Source organism: Leucoraja erinacea, chromosome 32, assembly GCF_028641065.1.
Source record: "Leucoraja erinacea ecotype New England chromosome 32, Leri_hhj_1, whole genome shotgun sequence".
Classification (NCBI taxonomy): Eukaryota; Metazoa; Chordata; class Chondrichthyes; order Rajiformes; family Rajidae; genus Leucoraja; species Leucoraja erinaceus.
Genome location: NC_073408.1, coordinates 18720122 through 18737352, shown reverse-complemented (window position 1 = coordinate 18737352; position 17231 = coordinate 18720122). Strand labels below are relative to the sequence as shown.

General features: G+C 46.2%; 1 protein-coding gene across 3 annotated transcripts in view; it reads left to right on the top strand.

Annotated features, from left to right (window-relative positions):
• Positions 1 to 5232, top strand: part of robo4 (roundabout, axon guidance receptor, homolog 4 (Drosophila)) — a 96378-nt gene extending 91146 nt beyond the window's left edge. For all 3 annotated transcript variants that reach the window (XM_055660833.1, XM_055660831.1, XM_055660832.1), the window contains 2 exons: positions 1516 to 1785; positions 4563 to 5232. In XM_055660833.1, the coding sequence (XP_055516808.1) occupies positions 1516 to 1785; positions 4563 to 4741 (449 nt within the window). In that variant the 3' untranslated portion in view covers positions 4742 to 5232. The remainder of the gene's footprint in view (positions 1 to 1515; positions 1786 to 4562) is intronic.
• The last annotated feature ends 11999 nt before the right edge of the window (positions 5233 to 17231 follow it).

Below are 17231 nucleotides of genomic sequence, written 5' to 3'. Positions count from 1 at the left end.
CTAGGTTCCCTATTGCAGCTGAGTCAGCAGTTTAAATGTATTTAATTTAGAGATACAGCTTGGAAGCAGGCCTTTTGGCCCTCTGAGTCCATGCCGATCATCGATCACCCACTCACACTAGTCCTATTTCATCCCACTTTTTCACCAACTCACATAAGGGCAATTTACAGAGTCCAATTAATCCAAAAACCCAAACATCTCTGTGATGTGGGATAGATTGATTTTGAAAGATACAGCATGGAAGCAGGCCCTTCAGCCCACAGAGTCCACACCGACCATCGATCATACCTTTAAACTAGTTCTATGTGATCCCACTTTCTGAATCCTTCAACCATGGGGCCATTTACAAAGGCCAATTAACTGACAAACCTGTGGGATGTGGGAGGAAACTGGAGCACCAAGAGGAAACCCACGTGGACACAGGGAGACCGTGCAAACTCCACCTGGGCAGCATCTGATGTCAGCACCTGATGTCAGCATCTCTACCAGCAGTGCCACTGTGCTGCTCTGATCCCAATTTAACCCTGACCCCAATTTAAATGGATTTTACAAATACCCAATAAATCATGATGTTTAGGAGCTAAATTTCTGATCCAGCCTAAAATCCTTGTTCCCTATTAAATACCCAGTTCTCATGAGACATCATCCTTCTGAAACTGCCTTGGTAAAGCACTCCCTCTGCGTTCCTTTGTCTCCACACCCTTCCCTTGCCCATGTCTTTTGTTTCCCCCCACAATGCTCCTTTTGCTCCATGCACTTCCCCTCCTATACGTACCCTCAGCCGCTATGTGCGTGTGTGTGCGTGTGTGTGCGTGTGCGTGCGTCTACACCAACTTCCTAGGCACAGGTATTTTTCCAGGAGTAAGTGAGCAGAAATAAGCCCTCAATGATAATTCTCTTCCCTTGTCTCTACTCCATGTGTCTCTTATGCCATTCATATTGTCAACCTTTGGCCTCTGTGATTAGATTCTCACCTATCACCTCTATTTTAATGTCTTCCGGGTATTTAAGTCTGATGGTCTGCCCTTGGTCGACTGTTTGCAGCTCTTGGACCAGTCTCACCCCAGCCACTCCCCCCTTCTCCCCTCTCCCATCAGAAAGAGGTACACAAGTTTGAAAACGCACACCTCCAGATTCAGGGACTGTTTCTTTCTTGCTGTTACCAGGCAACTGAACCATCCTATCACTAACTAGAGAGTGGGCCTGACCTGCCATCTACCTTATTGGAGACATTCGAGCTATCTTTAATCGGACTTTACTGGACTTTATCTTGCACTAAATGTTATTCCCTTTATCCTGTACCTGTACACTGTGAATGGCTGATTGTGATCATGTATGGTCTTCCCGCGGCCAGGGTAGCATGCGACGAAAAAGCTTTTTGCTGTACGTCGGTACGCGTGACATTAATAAACTAAATGAACTGGTTGAATGCATTCGTTTTCAGTGATGTTGAGCATGTTCCATGCTGTAAAATGGTGTTGCTTGATTCTAATCCATTTGTTTCTCCAATTCTAGCTCTCTCTTCAACCTCCTTTCTGCCGACCACCTTCCCTGACAATGTGTCCTACAATCCAGAGGGTTCAGGATCAGAGGTCATGAGTGTGTATCCGGAATCTGACCCGGCTCCGATTTGGGATTGGAATCTGTCTTGGGCAGATGAAATAGAAGAGAAAATCGCACAGAAGGTGGAAGTTGCAAGGAGGAACCCAATAGCTCTTGGAAAAGATCCCAACAAACCCTTCAGGAATCCATCCGACCAACAACAGCTGGACAAGTGCACCACTGGTACAAGCATTGTGCTGCTTAAAGTCGAGATCCATTCATTGAGCGGGGACTTAGAAAGAATTCCAAACTTGTAGATTGCTGGGCTGCCATTCTGGCATGGGTCAGGGGTTTATGGTGGAGAATACGTAACCTTGTTTACTTCCATCTCAAAGGGTCGAGACCCTTCTTCAGTCTGAAGAAGAGTCTCAACACGAAACGTCTCCAGAGATGCTGCCTGGCCCGCTGAGTTACTCTGGCTTTTTGTGTCTGTCTTCGGTTTAAACCAGCATCTGCAGTTCCTTCTTACACATAGTCAATACCCAGACTGATGAAGGCCAATGTACCGAAAGCCTTCTTGACCATCTTATCTACCTGTGATGTCACTTTCAGGGAACTATGTACCTGGACTCCTAGATCCTCTGCTCTCCAATACTCCCCAGGGCCCTGCCATTCACTGTGAAGGTCCTGCCCTGGTTAGACTTCACTGTGTATTTATCTGTATTAACCATTCTCAGCTCATATCCCTTCATTGCATGATACTCCTTCAATAATAATGTTCTGTCAGTGGGGAGGCAAGTGTAGATCAAAGGGATCTTCACCACACACCTCCTCCCCCCCCCCCCCCCCCCCCACTCCTCCCCCCCCCACTCTCCCCTCCCCCCCCCCCCCCCCAGTTATTAGCGGCAAGTTTTATAGAGGTAGATTTATAGTAAAAAAATAATTGTGATACCATAGCAACCATCCATCTTTGGTTTTCTCCTCATCCTTTCTTTGCTGTGATATTATGCACTGGTCGGCCAGTGTGAGTTTGATGCCTCTTGGTAAAGATCCAATATGACAAGATAGACATTGCTAAAGTAGAGATTGGCAGGTACTTGATTAGTACGGGCGCCAAAGGTTATGGGGGAAGGCAGGAGAATGGGATTGAGAGGGAAAGATAGATCAGCCATGACTGAATGGCAGAGCAGACTAGATGGGCCGAGTGGACTAATTCTGCACCTATGACATGTGACCCACGCAGACCATTCACGCTATTTCTATGTTATCCCACTTTTGTATCCATTCCCTACACTCTAGGGGCAATTTACAGAAGTCAATTAATCTTAATCTTGGGGATCTGGGAAGAAACCGGAGTACCCGGAATAAACTCACACGGTCACAGGGAAAATGTGCAAACTCCACACAGGCAGCAGCCAAGGTCTGGTCAGGATTGAACATGGGTCTCTGGTGCTGTGAGGCAGCAACATTACCAGCAGCGCCACCTGGCTGTTGAAGAAGATAATTCTGCCTAGAATGCTTATACAATTCCGACAGAGTTTTTAGAGATTATCATCTTTTATTAAACAAGCCAAGATTGCAAGTTGATGAAATCATAAAACAATGTAGATAGGCGACTGTGTGTAGAACTTGTTTCACTTGAAGTACGATGGACTAATTACACTGTGCAGATTTGTAACAAAGGCTTGATTCAGATAACTCATCTCGAACAGTGTTTATTGATTTCTGATTCACGGAGAGGACATTTCACTAATATTAAATGGGTTATGAGCAGGGTAAAAGATTATAGCAAATGCAATATTGATTTTTGCTTTAGAAATACAATGGATAGCTGCAAAGTAAGTTACACTGTGTTGCCCTTTATAAGGATTGTAATAATAAGGAAGCAGGAAATAAATTGCATCCAAATAGCAACTTTTATGACCACAGGTTATTCCAACTTCACAGCCAATTTAAACTTTTGAAGTGTTGTCAGCTGAAGCTTCCAATGCGAACAGATGAGGCTATGCCTGAAGGGGCTGTCCCACTTTGGTGACCTAATTGGCGAGTTTAGGAGAGATTGAAAAAATGTCATGTTGAAGACCTCCTTCGACTATGTAGAAGACTAGCTTCTACTAGCCACGACTAACTTCGGGAAAATTGGACACCGAATAGTGGGGAGTGAAGACTACCTCCTTCGACCTCCCTTCGACTATGATGAAGACTATCTATGAGTATCTTCAACTACCTTCAACTACCCTCAACTATCTACGACTAACATGCCGACCTACTATGTCCTACTACGATTAAACCTACGAGTAAAAAAAGTATCATTTTTTTTCCATGGCGCCCTTTTTCTACTCGTGGACATTTTTCAACATGTTGAAAAATACGTCGTGACCTAGCTGAGGCCTCGAGTACACGGGGACTACTCTCGAGCATGAAGGAGAGTTACAAAGACCTCCTACGACCTCATGTCGACCATGCTGCGAGTATGAGACAAGGGCAAACTCGCCAGAACTCGCGGATTGGGTCGCCCAAGTGGGACAGCCCCTTTAATGTCTTAGCTGGAAAACAGTGCACGGAACTGTGAGGCTGCTCATTCAGACATTTGTGAATTACACAGGGCAAGGTAATGGGAGACTATTCCAATCAATGGGATTGTGATCCAAGCAAAGCTAGATAGTTAAGTTAAGAAGAGGGAAATGCAATCCTGTTGTTGCTTTCGGTAGGAGGATCGGAAGAGTCATTCATCATTGAAATGAACTCCAACTGACTAATGGGCCGCCGAGAACGATGGGGAACTTGGCAGGGTTGACAAGGGTTGCCAAGAATGAATGGATCGAAGGGGAATGCCTGGGGGGGGTGAGGGGGGTGGTGCTTGAAAGGAAGAAAGACAGGGAGGGAGTGGGAGGTAGCAGGCAGTAGATAGCACTGTTCAGTGCCAAAGGTTGTATGGAAACAAAGCATTTCACTGTACCCAAGTACATTTGACAATAATGTTCCATTCATTCATTCATTGACTGGTTTGTGTTTTGTAGATGTATACACCTCCGGGCTGGATATGCAGGTGAACCCTACTCTCAGTGCAGTACACGTGTCCTTTGCAACAGTCGGAGCTCCGGTGCACAAGAGCTTTGCCGTGAGGAAGAAGGTGGAAAAAGTTGGACTGTTGAACTTGCCAGTGGATGCCGATGGTCTCACCATGGTTAAAGTTTGAGAAAGAGCATGACTGAATACCCTGTGGACGTGGCCCATCCATGTACATACAGAAATCTAAGGAGCCAGATCCATGAGGTAGTAAAGGACGTGCACGGGTTGCGGGCATTTGGTTACTGGCATCCTGGGTGCTCTACGCAGTCATCTACAATTCAATCTGGACAGAGCTGCACATCTCCAGGTGCTGCATGGTTCCATGTGTAGTCGGCGTAGCCTCTTTAGGAAACTCATTAGGGTGGAACCATGAAGTGTTGGGAAGATTTATCCAAACTTCCCATCCCTTGAAAATCGAGGATCGAGCAACGGAACAGACAGCAGCTTTGTGCTGAAGCGGGAAAGTAACCGATGAGGTTTACCCGAGGCGCGATTATTGCTCATTGAAAACGTGTACAGCCTGATGTTAGTAACCTGTGATTGAAGAATGGCTAAACATCGACTTGTAGATTGTATAGAAAGGCAGCAGAAGTTGGATGGGGGAGAGGGGTTAGCAGGGGAAGGGAGGGGGGGGGGGGGGGGGGGGGGGGGGGGGGGGGGGGGGGGGGGAGATGGGGATTTAAACTCAAAGCCAGGCTGTTGTTCTTGGGGTGTCTGAAACCCACAAGTATGCATCAGCTTTTAATTTATCTCTTTACTAATTAATCTAACCGATGTATTTAAATAAAATTGCGTCTGAAAGCTGACGTGGAGCGGCAAGCAGAACAACATACTGCACCAGCAGGCCTAAACCACTGGTGACCAAGCTCAGTAAAGGCAACTCTTTGTCCATCGTCCCTTGCCCATTGCTGGTCATCGTATAAAACAATTCAAGTGTATAAAGTGATTGGATAGAGAAGGTTCACGTGGCATACTTAAAACGTTATTTTTCTCTGAACACCTAGTATTGACAATATGTTTTTTTTCCATTCTGAGTGTAAATCTAACTGTACTTATCACTTTCAATATGAATGAAACAATATTAAAAAAAGTTTTAAAAATTGGTGCTAAGATCACTGTGCGTAGAATGAGTGTATGCAGGGTAAATGGTTGAGACCAGTTTGAATTCACTGGGGCTGTAAGCAAACCAGCTGACCTCCCAACAGTGAGGAGAATAACAGCACAAACGGTATTATTTAGCGCTATTAACGTTGATTTCTCTAATTTCAAATTACCCTTGTATTCCCTCCCTCCCCCACCCTAGTCATCCTACTAGTTCCACTGTCTGCATCCACGTATCCCTTTGTTATCACCTCTTCCCAAGACAGCAACAGGCCATCATAGGCTCCTCCCTTCCTTGATCATCTGTTGCAGGCTCTGCTTTGTTTTGGCTGTTCCCTCCCCTCTACTTTCAGTCCGAAGAAGGGTCCTGACCCGAAACGACACCCATCCTTTTTTCTCCAGAGATGCCGCTTGATCCGCTGAGTTACTCCGGCACTTTGTGTCTATCTATGATCTTATTTATTTTGGTTGTTCCCTGTCACGGTACCATATGTTTATTTTTGCCAAGAGGGTCCCATTAAAAAGAGGTATGATGCAAAAGTGAAGCAGGCTTCACAACTTGCGCTGAGAGAGTGGCATTAATGCAATTTCCCTGCTTGATGCACCACTCCCTGAGTCCGTTTAGCGTGCGAAAGATGATGCATACATGACCATTTCAAAATGGTGAGTTTTAAATTCCAATACTGAAACATTGAGCAAAACCTTGGCTTGATATTTATAGAGAGGGAAAGAAAGTCTGGAGGAGGGTCTAGTGTTGATCTTTTAAAAGTAATATTCAATTGGGGTGGCTCAGTGGTACAGCAGTAGAGCTGCTGCCTCACAGCACCAAAGGCCCAAGAATGATCCTGACTACTGCCGCAGTCTGTGTGCAGATTGTAAATTCTCCATGTGACCACGTGGGTTTTGTCCGGGTGCTCTGGTTCCCTCCCACACTCCAAAGATGTGCAAGTTTGCAGGTTCTGTAAATTGGCTCTCGTGTATAAGGATGCAAAACAGTTTTAACATAGAACTAGTGTGAACGGGAGTTTGGTGGTCGGCGTGGACTCTGTGGGCTGAAGTATTTATTTTCACGCTGCATCCCTGCACTAAACTAAATCCAATTTTGATCATACCCAATTTTGCAATCATTTCTATATGCAGTCTACCAATTGTAAAATTGGGGTGAGTGCTTGGCTGGATGGTTTCCCAATTTTCCAGGACTCGACAGTCACTTCATTTATTGTGTAATGCATGCAGTATATTGGTTATACTGTAATGCATTTGAACCAGTTTAGGTTCCAAACAACTTCATCAATACACTAGCTGGGCATACAGTGCACCGTGATCCCATTTTGATTTATTATTTAAAAGGATACTCTGTTGAAATTGAAAGACTTGAGTGGCTAATGTTAACACTGGCTGCGAGTACTGTCCAAGTCCTAGTGCACAGACTAGGAGTGCCTTCAGTAGCATCTACCTGAGAGGCTGCTACACTGCCTGCACTATATTGGAAGTGTTGAAGATGTAGCGGGTCTCAGGGAGAGTCGGGGACTTTGGGGCAAAGCCATGTTCTTCTGCGAGGACCCCTGTTGCAGAATGTCTTCAAAGGCACCACATCGTAGCTGGACCAACCCAATGAGTAATGTTGTTGCCAGGATGGGTATTCTGGGTCTGTAAGGGGTGAGTCGGCCACTGCCCATCTGTGGGAGATGATGATGAGGCTGGGAAGTTGCCCTTATTGGAGAGGGGCATGTTTTATCTGTCGTTGCCTTCAAAGCCTGTAAACACTGTAAAAAACCATCTTCTTCCATACTCATGCCCGGACAAACTTTGACGACCAAGTTGACCATGACTTGTCCACTAGGCACTTGCGTTCCTCGGTATGAAAGAGGTATAGCAGGTTTAGTTTAGTTTTGAGATACAGTGTGGAAACAGGCCCTTCTGCCCACTGAGTCTGTGTTGACCAGCGATTACCTTACACTAGCACTATCCTACACTATTTTATCGAAGCAATTAAGGTACAAAATGGAAAGCGGGAGGAAACCGGAGCAACCAGAGTTAGCCCGCGCATTCACAGGGCGAACGTACAAACTCCATACAGACAGCACCCATAGTCAGGATTGAACCTGGGTCTTTGGCGCTGTAAAACAGCAACTTTAGCACTGCGCCACCATGCCACGCAATGGCCACTGTCACAGCTTTACACCGTAACGTCAATTTACAGAGTCTTGGTAAAGAGAAAAGTGGCATCTTGGACACTTGGATTGTTCGTATGTTGGTTTCCCATGATTGTAGGCAACTGCTGTTGCATTCTTTAGCCCATTATAAACTTGCACTAACAACATCATTTTATCATCTTCAAGCAGCACCCGACAGTGCTGACCTGGCTGATGATCATGAGACAGATCACCTGTTGGTGAACGTACCGTGATGATGCCCAACCCAGGCGACTATTTGCGTGCTTGCCACAGAAGCAGATCTATAATCACATATTACAATCGCTCAACACTCTAAAATCTCTACTCCTACAGCGACATTTTTAGTTTAGTTTAGAGATGCAAAGTGGAAGCAGGCCCTTCGATCCACCGGGCCCGCACCGACCAGCGATCCCCGCGCATTAACCATCCCACACCCACTGGGAACAATTTTTACATTTAACAAGCCAATTAACCTACAAACCTGTACATCTTTGGAGTGTGGGAGGAAACCGAAGATCTCGGAGAAAACCCACGCAGGTCACGGGGAGAAGGTACAAACTCTGTGCAGACAAGCACTCGTAGTCAGGATCGAACGCGGGTCTCCAGCGCTGCGTTCGCTGTAAGGCAGCAACTCTACCGCTGCGCCACTGTGACCGCCTACACCTTCTTACTTAAACTATGATCTTCTTAAACTCTGGCTTTACCTTGCACTGAAGGTTATTCCCTAATCACGTATCTATACACTGTAAATGGCTTGATTGTAATCATATATTGTCTTTCTGCTGACTGGATCGCACGCAACAACATTTTTTCGCTGTACCTCGGTACACGTGACAACAAACTAAACTGTAATAACCAACGTGTCATAGAGTCATACAGCACGGAAATTGGCCCTTTGGCCCAACTTGCCCATGCTAGCCAAGATTCCCCATCTACACTTGTCCCACCTGCCCACGTTTGGCCCATACCCCACTAAACCTTTCCTTTCCATGTGCCTGTCCAAATGTCTTTTGAATGTTGATAATATTTCTGCCTCAGCTACCTCCTGCAGCAGCACATTCCATATACCCACGTATGTCCTGGCACCTCTCATTATTTCTTCAGCTGTTCAGCTGACAATTTCCAGGCTCTTGCAACACCCACTCTCAGCTCAGAGGTCGGTATTGGAATTTGAAACTCACCATTTTGAAATGGCCATGTTTGCAGAATCTTTCACAGGCTAAACAGACTCCTGGAGCGGAACAGAAATTGGGCAAGTTCCTGGTTGCTGGGTCACCTCTCAGCCCACACACACCTTTGCATTCAGTTTAAAAATAGTGCAGGGAACAGGAGTTATTCATCCTCTGGTGGACCTGAAAGTGCAGCCATCGTATCACCAGCTTTGAAACAATTGGCATTTATTTAGCATCTTAGCTCACCGTTAGACAGCTGGCACTGGGCCTGTACTCGCTGGAGTTTAGAAGAATGAGGGAGAGGTCTCATTGAAACATACAGAATAGTAAAAGGCTTGGATAGCGTGGATGTGGCGAGGATGTTTCCACTAGTGGGAGAGTCTAGGATTAGAGGTCATAGCCTCAGAATTAAAGGATGTTCTTTTAAGAAGGAGATGAGGGGAAGTTTCTTTAGTCAGTGGTGAATCTGTGGAATTATTTGCCACAGAAGGCTGTGGAGGCCAAGTCAGTGGATATTTTTAAGGCAGAGGTGCTGTAGATAGATTCTTGATAAGTACAGGTGCCAGAGGTTATGGGGAGAAGGCAGGAGAATGGGGTTAGATCAGCACGATTGAATGGCAGAGTACATTTGATAAGCTGAAAGGCCTAATTCTACTCCTATCACTTATGATCCTATGACTGTGCCCAGAATACTTCATTATCCACGTTAAGTTTGGTTGATTGATTGAAAGATACAGCATGGAAACAGGCCTTTCGGCCCACTGGGTCTTTGCCAACCATTGATTAGCGCAGGTCGGCAACCTTATTCTGCATAGGGGCCAGGGGCCATGTCTGTGAACGGATGGTGGGCCACATCTATCACCATAGTGTGACACTTGGTGTTTTTCGCATTAGTTTTCACGTGTTTTTCAATTAGTTTTCTGCAGTTCGCAGGTCCCTCGCTTGCCCTGCGACTGGCTGCAGTTCTCAGGCCGGCTCGCATGCCCCGGGACTAGCGGTAGCGCCCAGGTCTCCTGCGTGCCCTGGGAATAGCTGTAGCACCCAGGTTGCCTGAGTGCCCCGGGTGGGACAAGCTGCAGTTCCCAGATCAGCTCGAACCCCAGATGATTTTGGGTTACGGGCCAGATCCGGCCCGTGGGCCGTAGGTTGCCGACACCTGGATTAGCAGTTCACACCAATTCCATGTTCCTCCACTTTGACATCCACTCCTCACACTGGAGGCAATTTACAGAATAATAATAATAAGTAATACATTATACTTATGGGCACCTTTCAAGGACTCTCAAGGACACCGTACAAAATTTAGTAAACAGATTGCAAAACATGTAAGCGGAATGAAACAAAACAATTTAAATAAATAAATAAATAGTAAAGACATCAACAATACACAATTCAAAGAGACAACAGCGGCAGCTAATCGCCCCAGCGTTCGCTCTCCCTTCCGGCAACCATCTTGGAAACGGAACAATAAGAATCTTTAACATAAAAACATCCCCCCACAATGGTTTCCATTATGAGGGAAGGCACAATGTCCAGTCCCCAACCCCAGTTCAACCATAGTCGGGCCTATTGAGGCCTCCACAGTTGCCTCTACGAAGGCCCGATGTTCCAGGCCGTTCTCACGGGGTGTTGTTGCTCCGGCGTCGGGAGAGTCCTCACAGCGGGTTGGGACGCCTGGAATGGCCGCTTCCTTACCGGAGACCGCGGCTTCCGAAGCCGACAAGGCCGCGACAGTTGGAGCTCCACCACTGGCGATCTCATCGAGAGATCCCAGGCTCCCGGTGTTAAAGACAGCGCCGCCACCCGCAGCTGCCCGCTCCACAGACCCGCAGCTCCGCGATGTTATTCTCGGCGGTCTCAGCTCACCGGAGCTCCAGTGCAGCGACCCAGGCAAGGCATCGCCCGCTCCGCTCAGTGGTAGCGCTCCAACGCTGTGCTGCCACTGAAGCCAAAGGTGCTGGGCGGTCCCACCGGAAAACGCCGCTCCAAGCCCGCTGGTAGGCTGCGAGGACGGGCCGACGGTGCAGCCCGGAGAAAAGCTGCCTCTCTGACCAAGTAGAGACCTAGAAAGTAGTTTCCCCCATCCCCCCCCCCCCCCCCCCACATAAAAAAATTCTAGACCTCCTAAAAACAAAACACAAAACTCACTAAAAATTAAGGAAAAGAGTGAAAAAGACAGACAGCTGCTGGCTAGGCAACCGTGCCCCAAGATGGTGCCCCCCACTAACAGAGACCTATTAACCTACAGACCCGCACGTCTTTGGGATGTTGGCGGATGCCAGAGCACCCAAAGGAAACCCACGAGGTCACAGGAAGAACAGCCAAATGCCAACCTGTTCATACTGGTTCCAAGTTTTTGCATTTTCTCATCCACTCCCTACATACCAGGGGCTATTTACAGAGGCCAATTAATCTACAAACCTGCACATCTTTGGGATGTGGAAGGAAACGGGATCACCCGGAGAAACACGAGCAGCCGCAGGAAGAATGTACAAACTCCCAACAGGCTACACCTGGTACAGGATTGAACCTGGGTCTCTGGCGCTGTGAGGCAGCTGCTCTATCGCTGCTCATCCAATGTCAGCATTGGTACATTCACATGCATGGGTTTGTGCTCACACACATCCACCAGGTCACATGGAGAACGTACATACTCCACACAGACAGCACCCACGATCAGGATCGAACCTGGGTCTCTGGCGTTGTGAGGCAGGTGCTCTACCAGTCTCGCCACTGTACCGATTATGTTGTAGGAGTTGCTGGAACCCACAATTTTTCAATCAATTGTGTCAATGGGTAGCAAAGTGGTTCGGTTTCATAGGAGGAGGATTGGTTGGGTCATGCTGAATTATACTTCATGTTGCTGCATCAATTTGGATCTATCTTAGGTGCTAAACATTCAATAAACGCTTGTCACAAATTTGGCTACTTTCATACAAATTACCTTTACAGGAAGTGACAAATGACACGGCATGAATTGTCTGTACAATTGTACGTCATATTGTAATAAGAATGAGGTCAAATGTGTTTGGTCAGTTGATCGGACACAATAGCGGCAGGAAGGGGAGCCCTCTGACAGGAAGCGATCAGCTGGTCGCTGACTGGACCGGTAGCTGACACTGAGAAATGCGTTTGTCACCATTGCACCCAGTCCAATATTAGACTGTTTGTCACCAATTTGTCCAGATGGATTAACGCAAATACTTGAAAACATCCTGTTCTAATCACAAAGCGCTTAGACCCCAACAATATGAACGATTAATTTCCCACTTGTTAGTAACTAACCCACATTAGACAATAGACAATAGGTGCAGAGTAGGCCATTTGGCCCTTCAAGCCAGCACCGCCATTCAATGTGATCATTCCTGATCATCCCCAATCAGTACCCCGTTCCTGCCTTCTCCCCATATCCCCTGACTCTGCTCCCTTTAAGAGCCCTATCTTGCTCTCTCTTGAAAGTATCCAGAGAACCGGCCTCCACCGCCCTCCCACCGCAGAGAATTCTACAGACTCACAACTCTCTGTGAGAAAAAGTGTTTCCTTGTCTCCGTTCTAAATGGCTTATCCCTTATTCTTAAACTGTGGGCCCTGGTTCTGGACTCCCCCAACAATGGGAACATGTTTCCTGCCTCTAGAGCGTCCAAACCCTTAATAATCTTATATGTTTCAATAAGATGCCCTCTCATCCTTCTAAACTCCAGAGTATACAAGCCCAGCCGCTCCATTCTCAACCCCGCTACTCCATTCCAACATCAACCGCCTTTCTCCTCCCCCATGAACCCTCCCCTTTCATTTCAACCCCACTTCCTTCCCACCGTCTCTGCAGTTGCTTGCTATCACATTATTATGAACCTGTTCTGTAAACATCCTAAATTTCCTTCCTGAGATATGGAGCCTAGAACTAAATGCAATACAGAGGACATTTATTCCCCACGATTAATGGTCCTTGAGAAGGTCGAGGTGAGTGGCCTTCTTGGACCACTGCAATCCTTTAAGTGGAAGTGCTTGCACACTGTTAGTTCAGGAGTTAGACCCAAAATGCTGGAGTAACTCAGCGGGTCAGGCAGCAGCTCTGGTGAATCTCTTTTCTCCAAACCCGCTGAGTTACTCCAGCATTTTGTATCCATCTTCAATGCAAACCAGCATCTACAGTTCGTTCTAACATGCGTTAGTTCAGGAGTTACAGGATTTGACCCACCATCAATGTAGAAATATTTATATATTTCCACTTGAGGAAGCTACGTGACTTGGAAGATAATAATCGGGCGGTGATGTTCCACATGCTTAAAGACCTTGCCCCTTGGCAGTAGAAGTCACAGCTGTCATATTATATGAGGAGTGTAATTATACTCATTGATTATGTTCACACAGAGTATTATTTGCCCGGATAGCATGCAACACAACGTGTTTTCCCTGTATTTTGGTACATGTGACAAGAAACCGATACAAATCCAAATATAATGCATTTTGTGGATGAACTCACCGCAGCCACTATAGAGGAAGGAATGCATGTTTAGGGTCATGACTGGAGTACTGTTTACATGGGCTGCTTTGACAAGCTATCTATCTGAGTGTCATGGGAGCGGCACTTGTCTGCGCAAGTGGAGAGTATTCCATCACAGTCCAAACTTGTGCCTTGTAGAGTGTGGAAACGTTTTCTGATGTCAGGACATGAGTCACTTAAAGTCATGAAGTCATATAACGCAGAAATAGGCCCTTCAGCCCAACTTGCCCATGCCATCAACATTCCCTCATTCACACTAGACCCACCTGCCCGTGTTTGGTCCATATCCCTCTAAACCTTTCCTATCCATGTGCCTGTCCAAATTTATTTTAAATGTTGTTATAATACCTGCCTCAGCTACCTCCTCTAGCAGCTCATTCCATATGCCCACCTCCCTCTGTAGTTAGAAATTTGCCCCTCATGTTCCTATTAAAACGTTTTCCTCTCCCTTAACAACATTTAAAAGACATTTGGACAGGTACATGGACAAGAATGGTTTAGTGGGAAATGGGTGAAAATTGGCCAGATGGAACTAGTGTAGATGGGACAGTCTGGGCAGCATGGGGAAATTAGGCCGAAGGGCCTGTTCCGTGCTGCAGGACTCCATGACTCATCATTCACCGACTCTGGGTAAAAGTGAGTAACATGCCATGCAATTCCCAGACATAGCCCTGTTCCTGTAACTGGAAGAACATACAAACTCCGTACAGACAGCACCCATAGTCAGGATCGAACCCATGTCTCAGACGCTGTAAGGCAGCAGCAACTCTTCCGCTGTGCCACCATGCCTCCGTACGTATGGTGAGGTGAGAACCGTCTTTCAAATGTGGACAGGATGTCCGTAAAATGTCTGTAAAATAAGAGCATATTTGGTTCAGCGATCCCCATAACCAGAAGCTTCATATACAAGTGTTATGAGGCAATTCAAGAAGGTTTAGTTTAGTTTAGTTTAGTTTAGTTTAGTTTAGTTTAGAGAAACTGGCCCTTCGGACCACCGAGTCTGCACAGCCCAACAATCCCCGCACATTAACACTATACTATTACACACACTAAGGACAATTTACATTTGTACCAAGCCAATTAACCCACAAACCTGCACATCTTAGGAATGTGGGAGGAAACCGAAGATCTAGGAGAAAACCCACGCGGTCACAGGGAGAATGTGCAAACTCCATACCGACAGCACCCGTGGTCGGGATCAAACCCGCTTCTCCAGCACTGTAAGCCCTGTAAGGCAGCAACTCTACCGCTGCGCCAGTGTGTTGCCTGCTGATTGAGTCTCCAGCCAATTGTGGACAGATATGTGCCAAACGCAGGTAAATGTGCCGAGCTTAGATGGGACATCTTGGTCAGCACATATTGGGTGAAGGGACCTGTTTCTGTGCCTTATGGCTCTATGACTGTATTTTGGTGTTAGACCAATTGCCTGTTCGTGCTGTGGTTTGTTCCACCAACTTTCATGAAAGCAGACCCCAAGTTAGTCCGTTTCTGAAAGTTCACCGGAGACATAATTAATTTTGCAAATTTCATTCCTTCTCTCTTATTGCCTGGGGATCAATATCATTTATTTCAGCAGGTTTCTTCGATTCAAACCATTTTACTCTTCTTGATTTCCATTTCTTTGATGTATGGTAGAGCTATTTATTTTACTGGGATTATCATGATTTATGGAGAGCATTTCATTCATCTTTAGTGAATTGGTGAAGCCTTACTTAGTATATTAACAGATTATGCTCTTTCATTGCTTCTATCTGTTGAATAACCATTTAAATGGTTTCTACATGTAGATCGCAGCAAACCTCTTCAAAATTCTGCCTTAGATTTATTTCTTCCTTCTTCTTCAATTTATGATTAATTTGTTAATCCTTTAAGGTCACAAATTAAGCTTTTGATCCCCAATGTTATATCTTGCTCTCTGTCAAAGTGTTTAAGAACAAATACCTTCAATTTTTAATTTCCCTCACAGTCCCTTAAAATCGGCCTTTGTAAAATGATATATCTGATACGTTTTCTGATTTGTGAATCTCATATTGTGATAAATTTGATCGTTCAATAATCTCTCAATTATCCCGAGTGTCCACAACTCCCACTTCATACACATCATGTCAGCTACGGAAAATGACCTAAACAGTGCATCCTGTTTTTGAACATTGATCAAGACTTTGCCAATAGTTGAGTCTTTTGAAAGATTGCAGTTCCCAATTCATTAGATTTTTAGTGACATGAGGAATTGCAGATGCTGGAATCTTGCATCAAATCCGAAGTGCTGGAGTAGCGGAAGCATCTCTGGAGGGCACGGATAGGTAACGTTTCAGGTTGGGACCTGCTTCAGACTAATTGTAGTCATGAGGAGTAAGCTGGAAAATAGTTGGGTGCAGGATAAAGCCTGGCAAGTGCAGAGGGGAAATTTTTGAATGGCAGAATTTTAACTCCATTCATTTAGTAGCCATTCCCTTGTCGGGAGTCTGTGCTCCTCTCTCTCTCTCTCTCTTCGTTCAATGTTATTTGAGTTTCAGCAAATAATCTATTTTCATTTTTCAATTCCTTACGTCAGGCAGCAAAGAGTGATTTGTGTGTCTGAGGATTGAAGACTCTTGTCCGGTTGCCTCTGCAATCCTCTACTGACCTGGATAATCGTGATGATAAACAATTGTGATCCGAATCCTGATTAACAGCGAGTGGTGTGGCTGCATCGCTATCCCCAAACAGTCAGAGGGAACCAGCCATCACATAAACCGTGCACATGACGTGGAAACAGTAAAACCCACCAGGGATGGGCAGCTCTCCTCATTCTGTGAAAACACACGGGTCCCTGAATGGTCTCACAGAGGTAGAGCACGGACACGGGATCTTCAGCCATTTGAGTCTTCACCAGCCATCGTACCCTTGTTACATCAATAGCATTTTAGTCTCCCCATCAACTCTCCCCAGATTCACCAGCTCACCGACACATGGGGCAATTTACTTTGGCCAATTAGATGACCAATCCATGCATCTTAAGAAGATGGGAAGGATCAGGGTGGAGGGGAGGTCAGAGGGGATGGAGGGGGACATGGCAAAGATTGTATCTGGGGACAAGCATGGGATCCGATGCGGCTGGTGGGGGTAGCAGGGCTCAGTGGTGTACTCTGGTGGGGTGAAGGGGACTCGGGAGACAGAGGAGAGGAGAGGGTTGGGCTTGGTGTTCAGATTAGAGATGGGATATGAGCTGGGAGGTGGGTGGGAGAGAGAGCATGGTTTGCTCAGAAGCAGGGGATGCCGGCAGGTGTCCTGCATGGTGTGGGGGTGGCAGAGACGGGTAAGCTGACAGTCCATGGTGAATATCAGGAATAAGTGGTTGAAAGAGTGGAACCGATGGAAGATGAAGAATAATGACAGTGAACATGTGTAGGAGAGAAAGAGAAAGGGCCAGATGTTGCTGAAAAATGGTGGAGAGAGTTCAGCATAGGACAGCGACGGAAGACCATTGGGGGAAGCAATGAATTAACTAAAGTGGATGACCATGGAAAGTATGTGCAAGAAAATTCCTGCTGCTGGCTCATTGAATGATTCTAGCGATAAGCTGATAGTAGACAATAGACAATAGACAATAGGTGCTGGAGTAGGCCATTTGGCCCTTCGAGCCAGCACCGCCATTCAATGTGATCATGGCTGATCATCCCC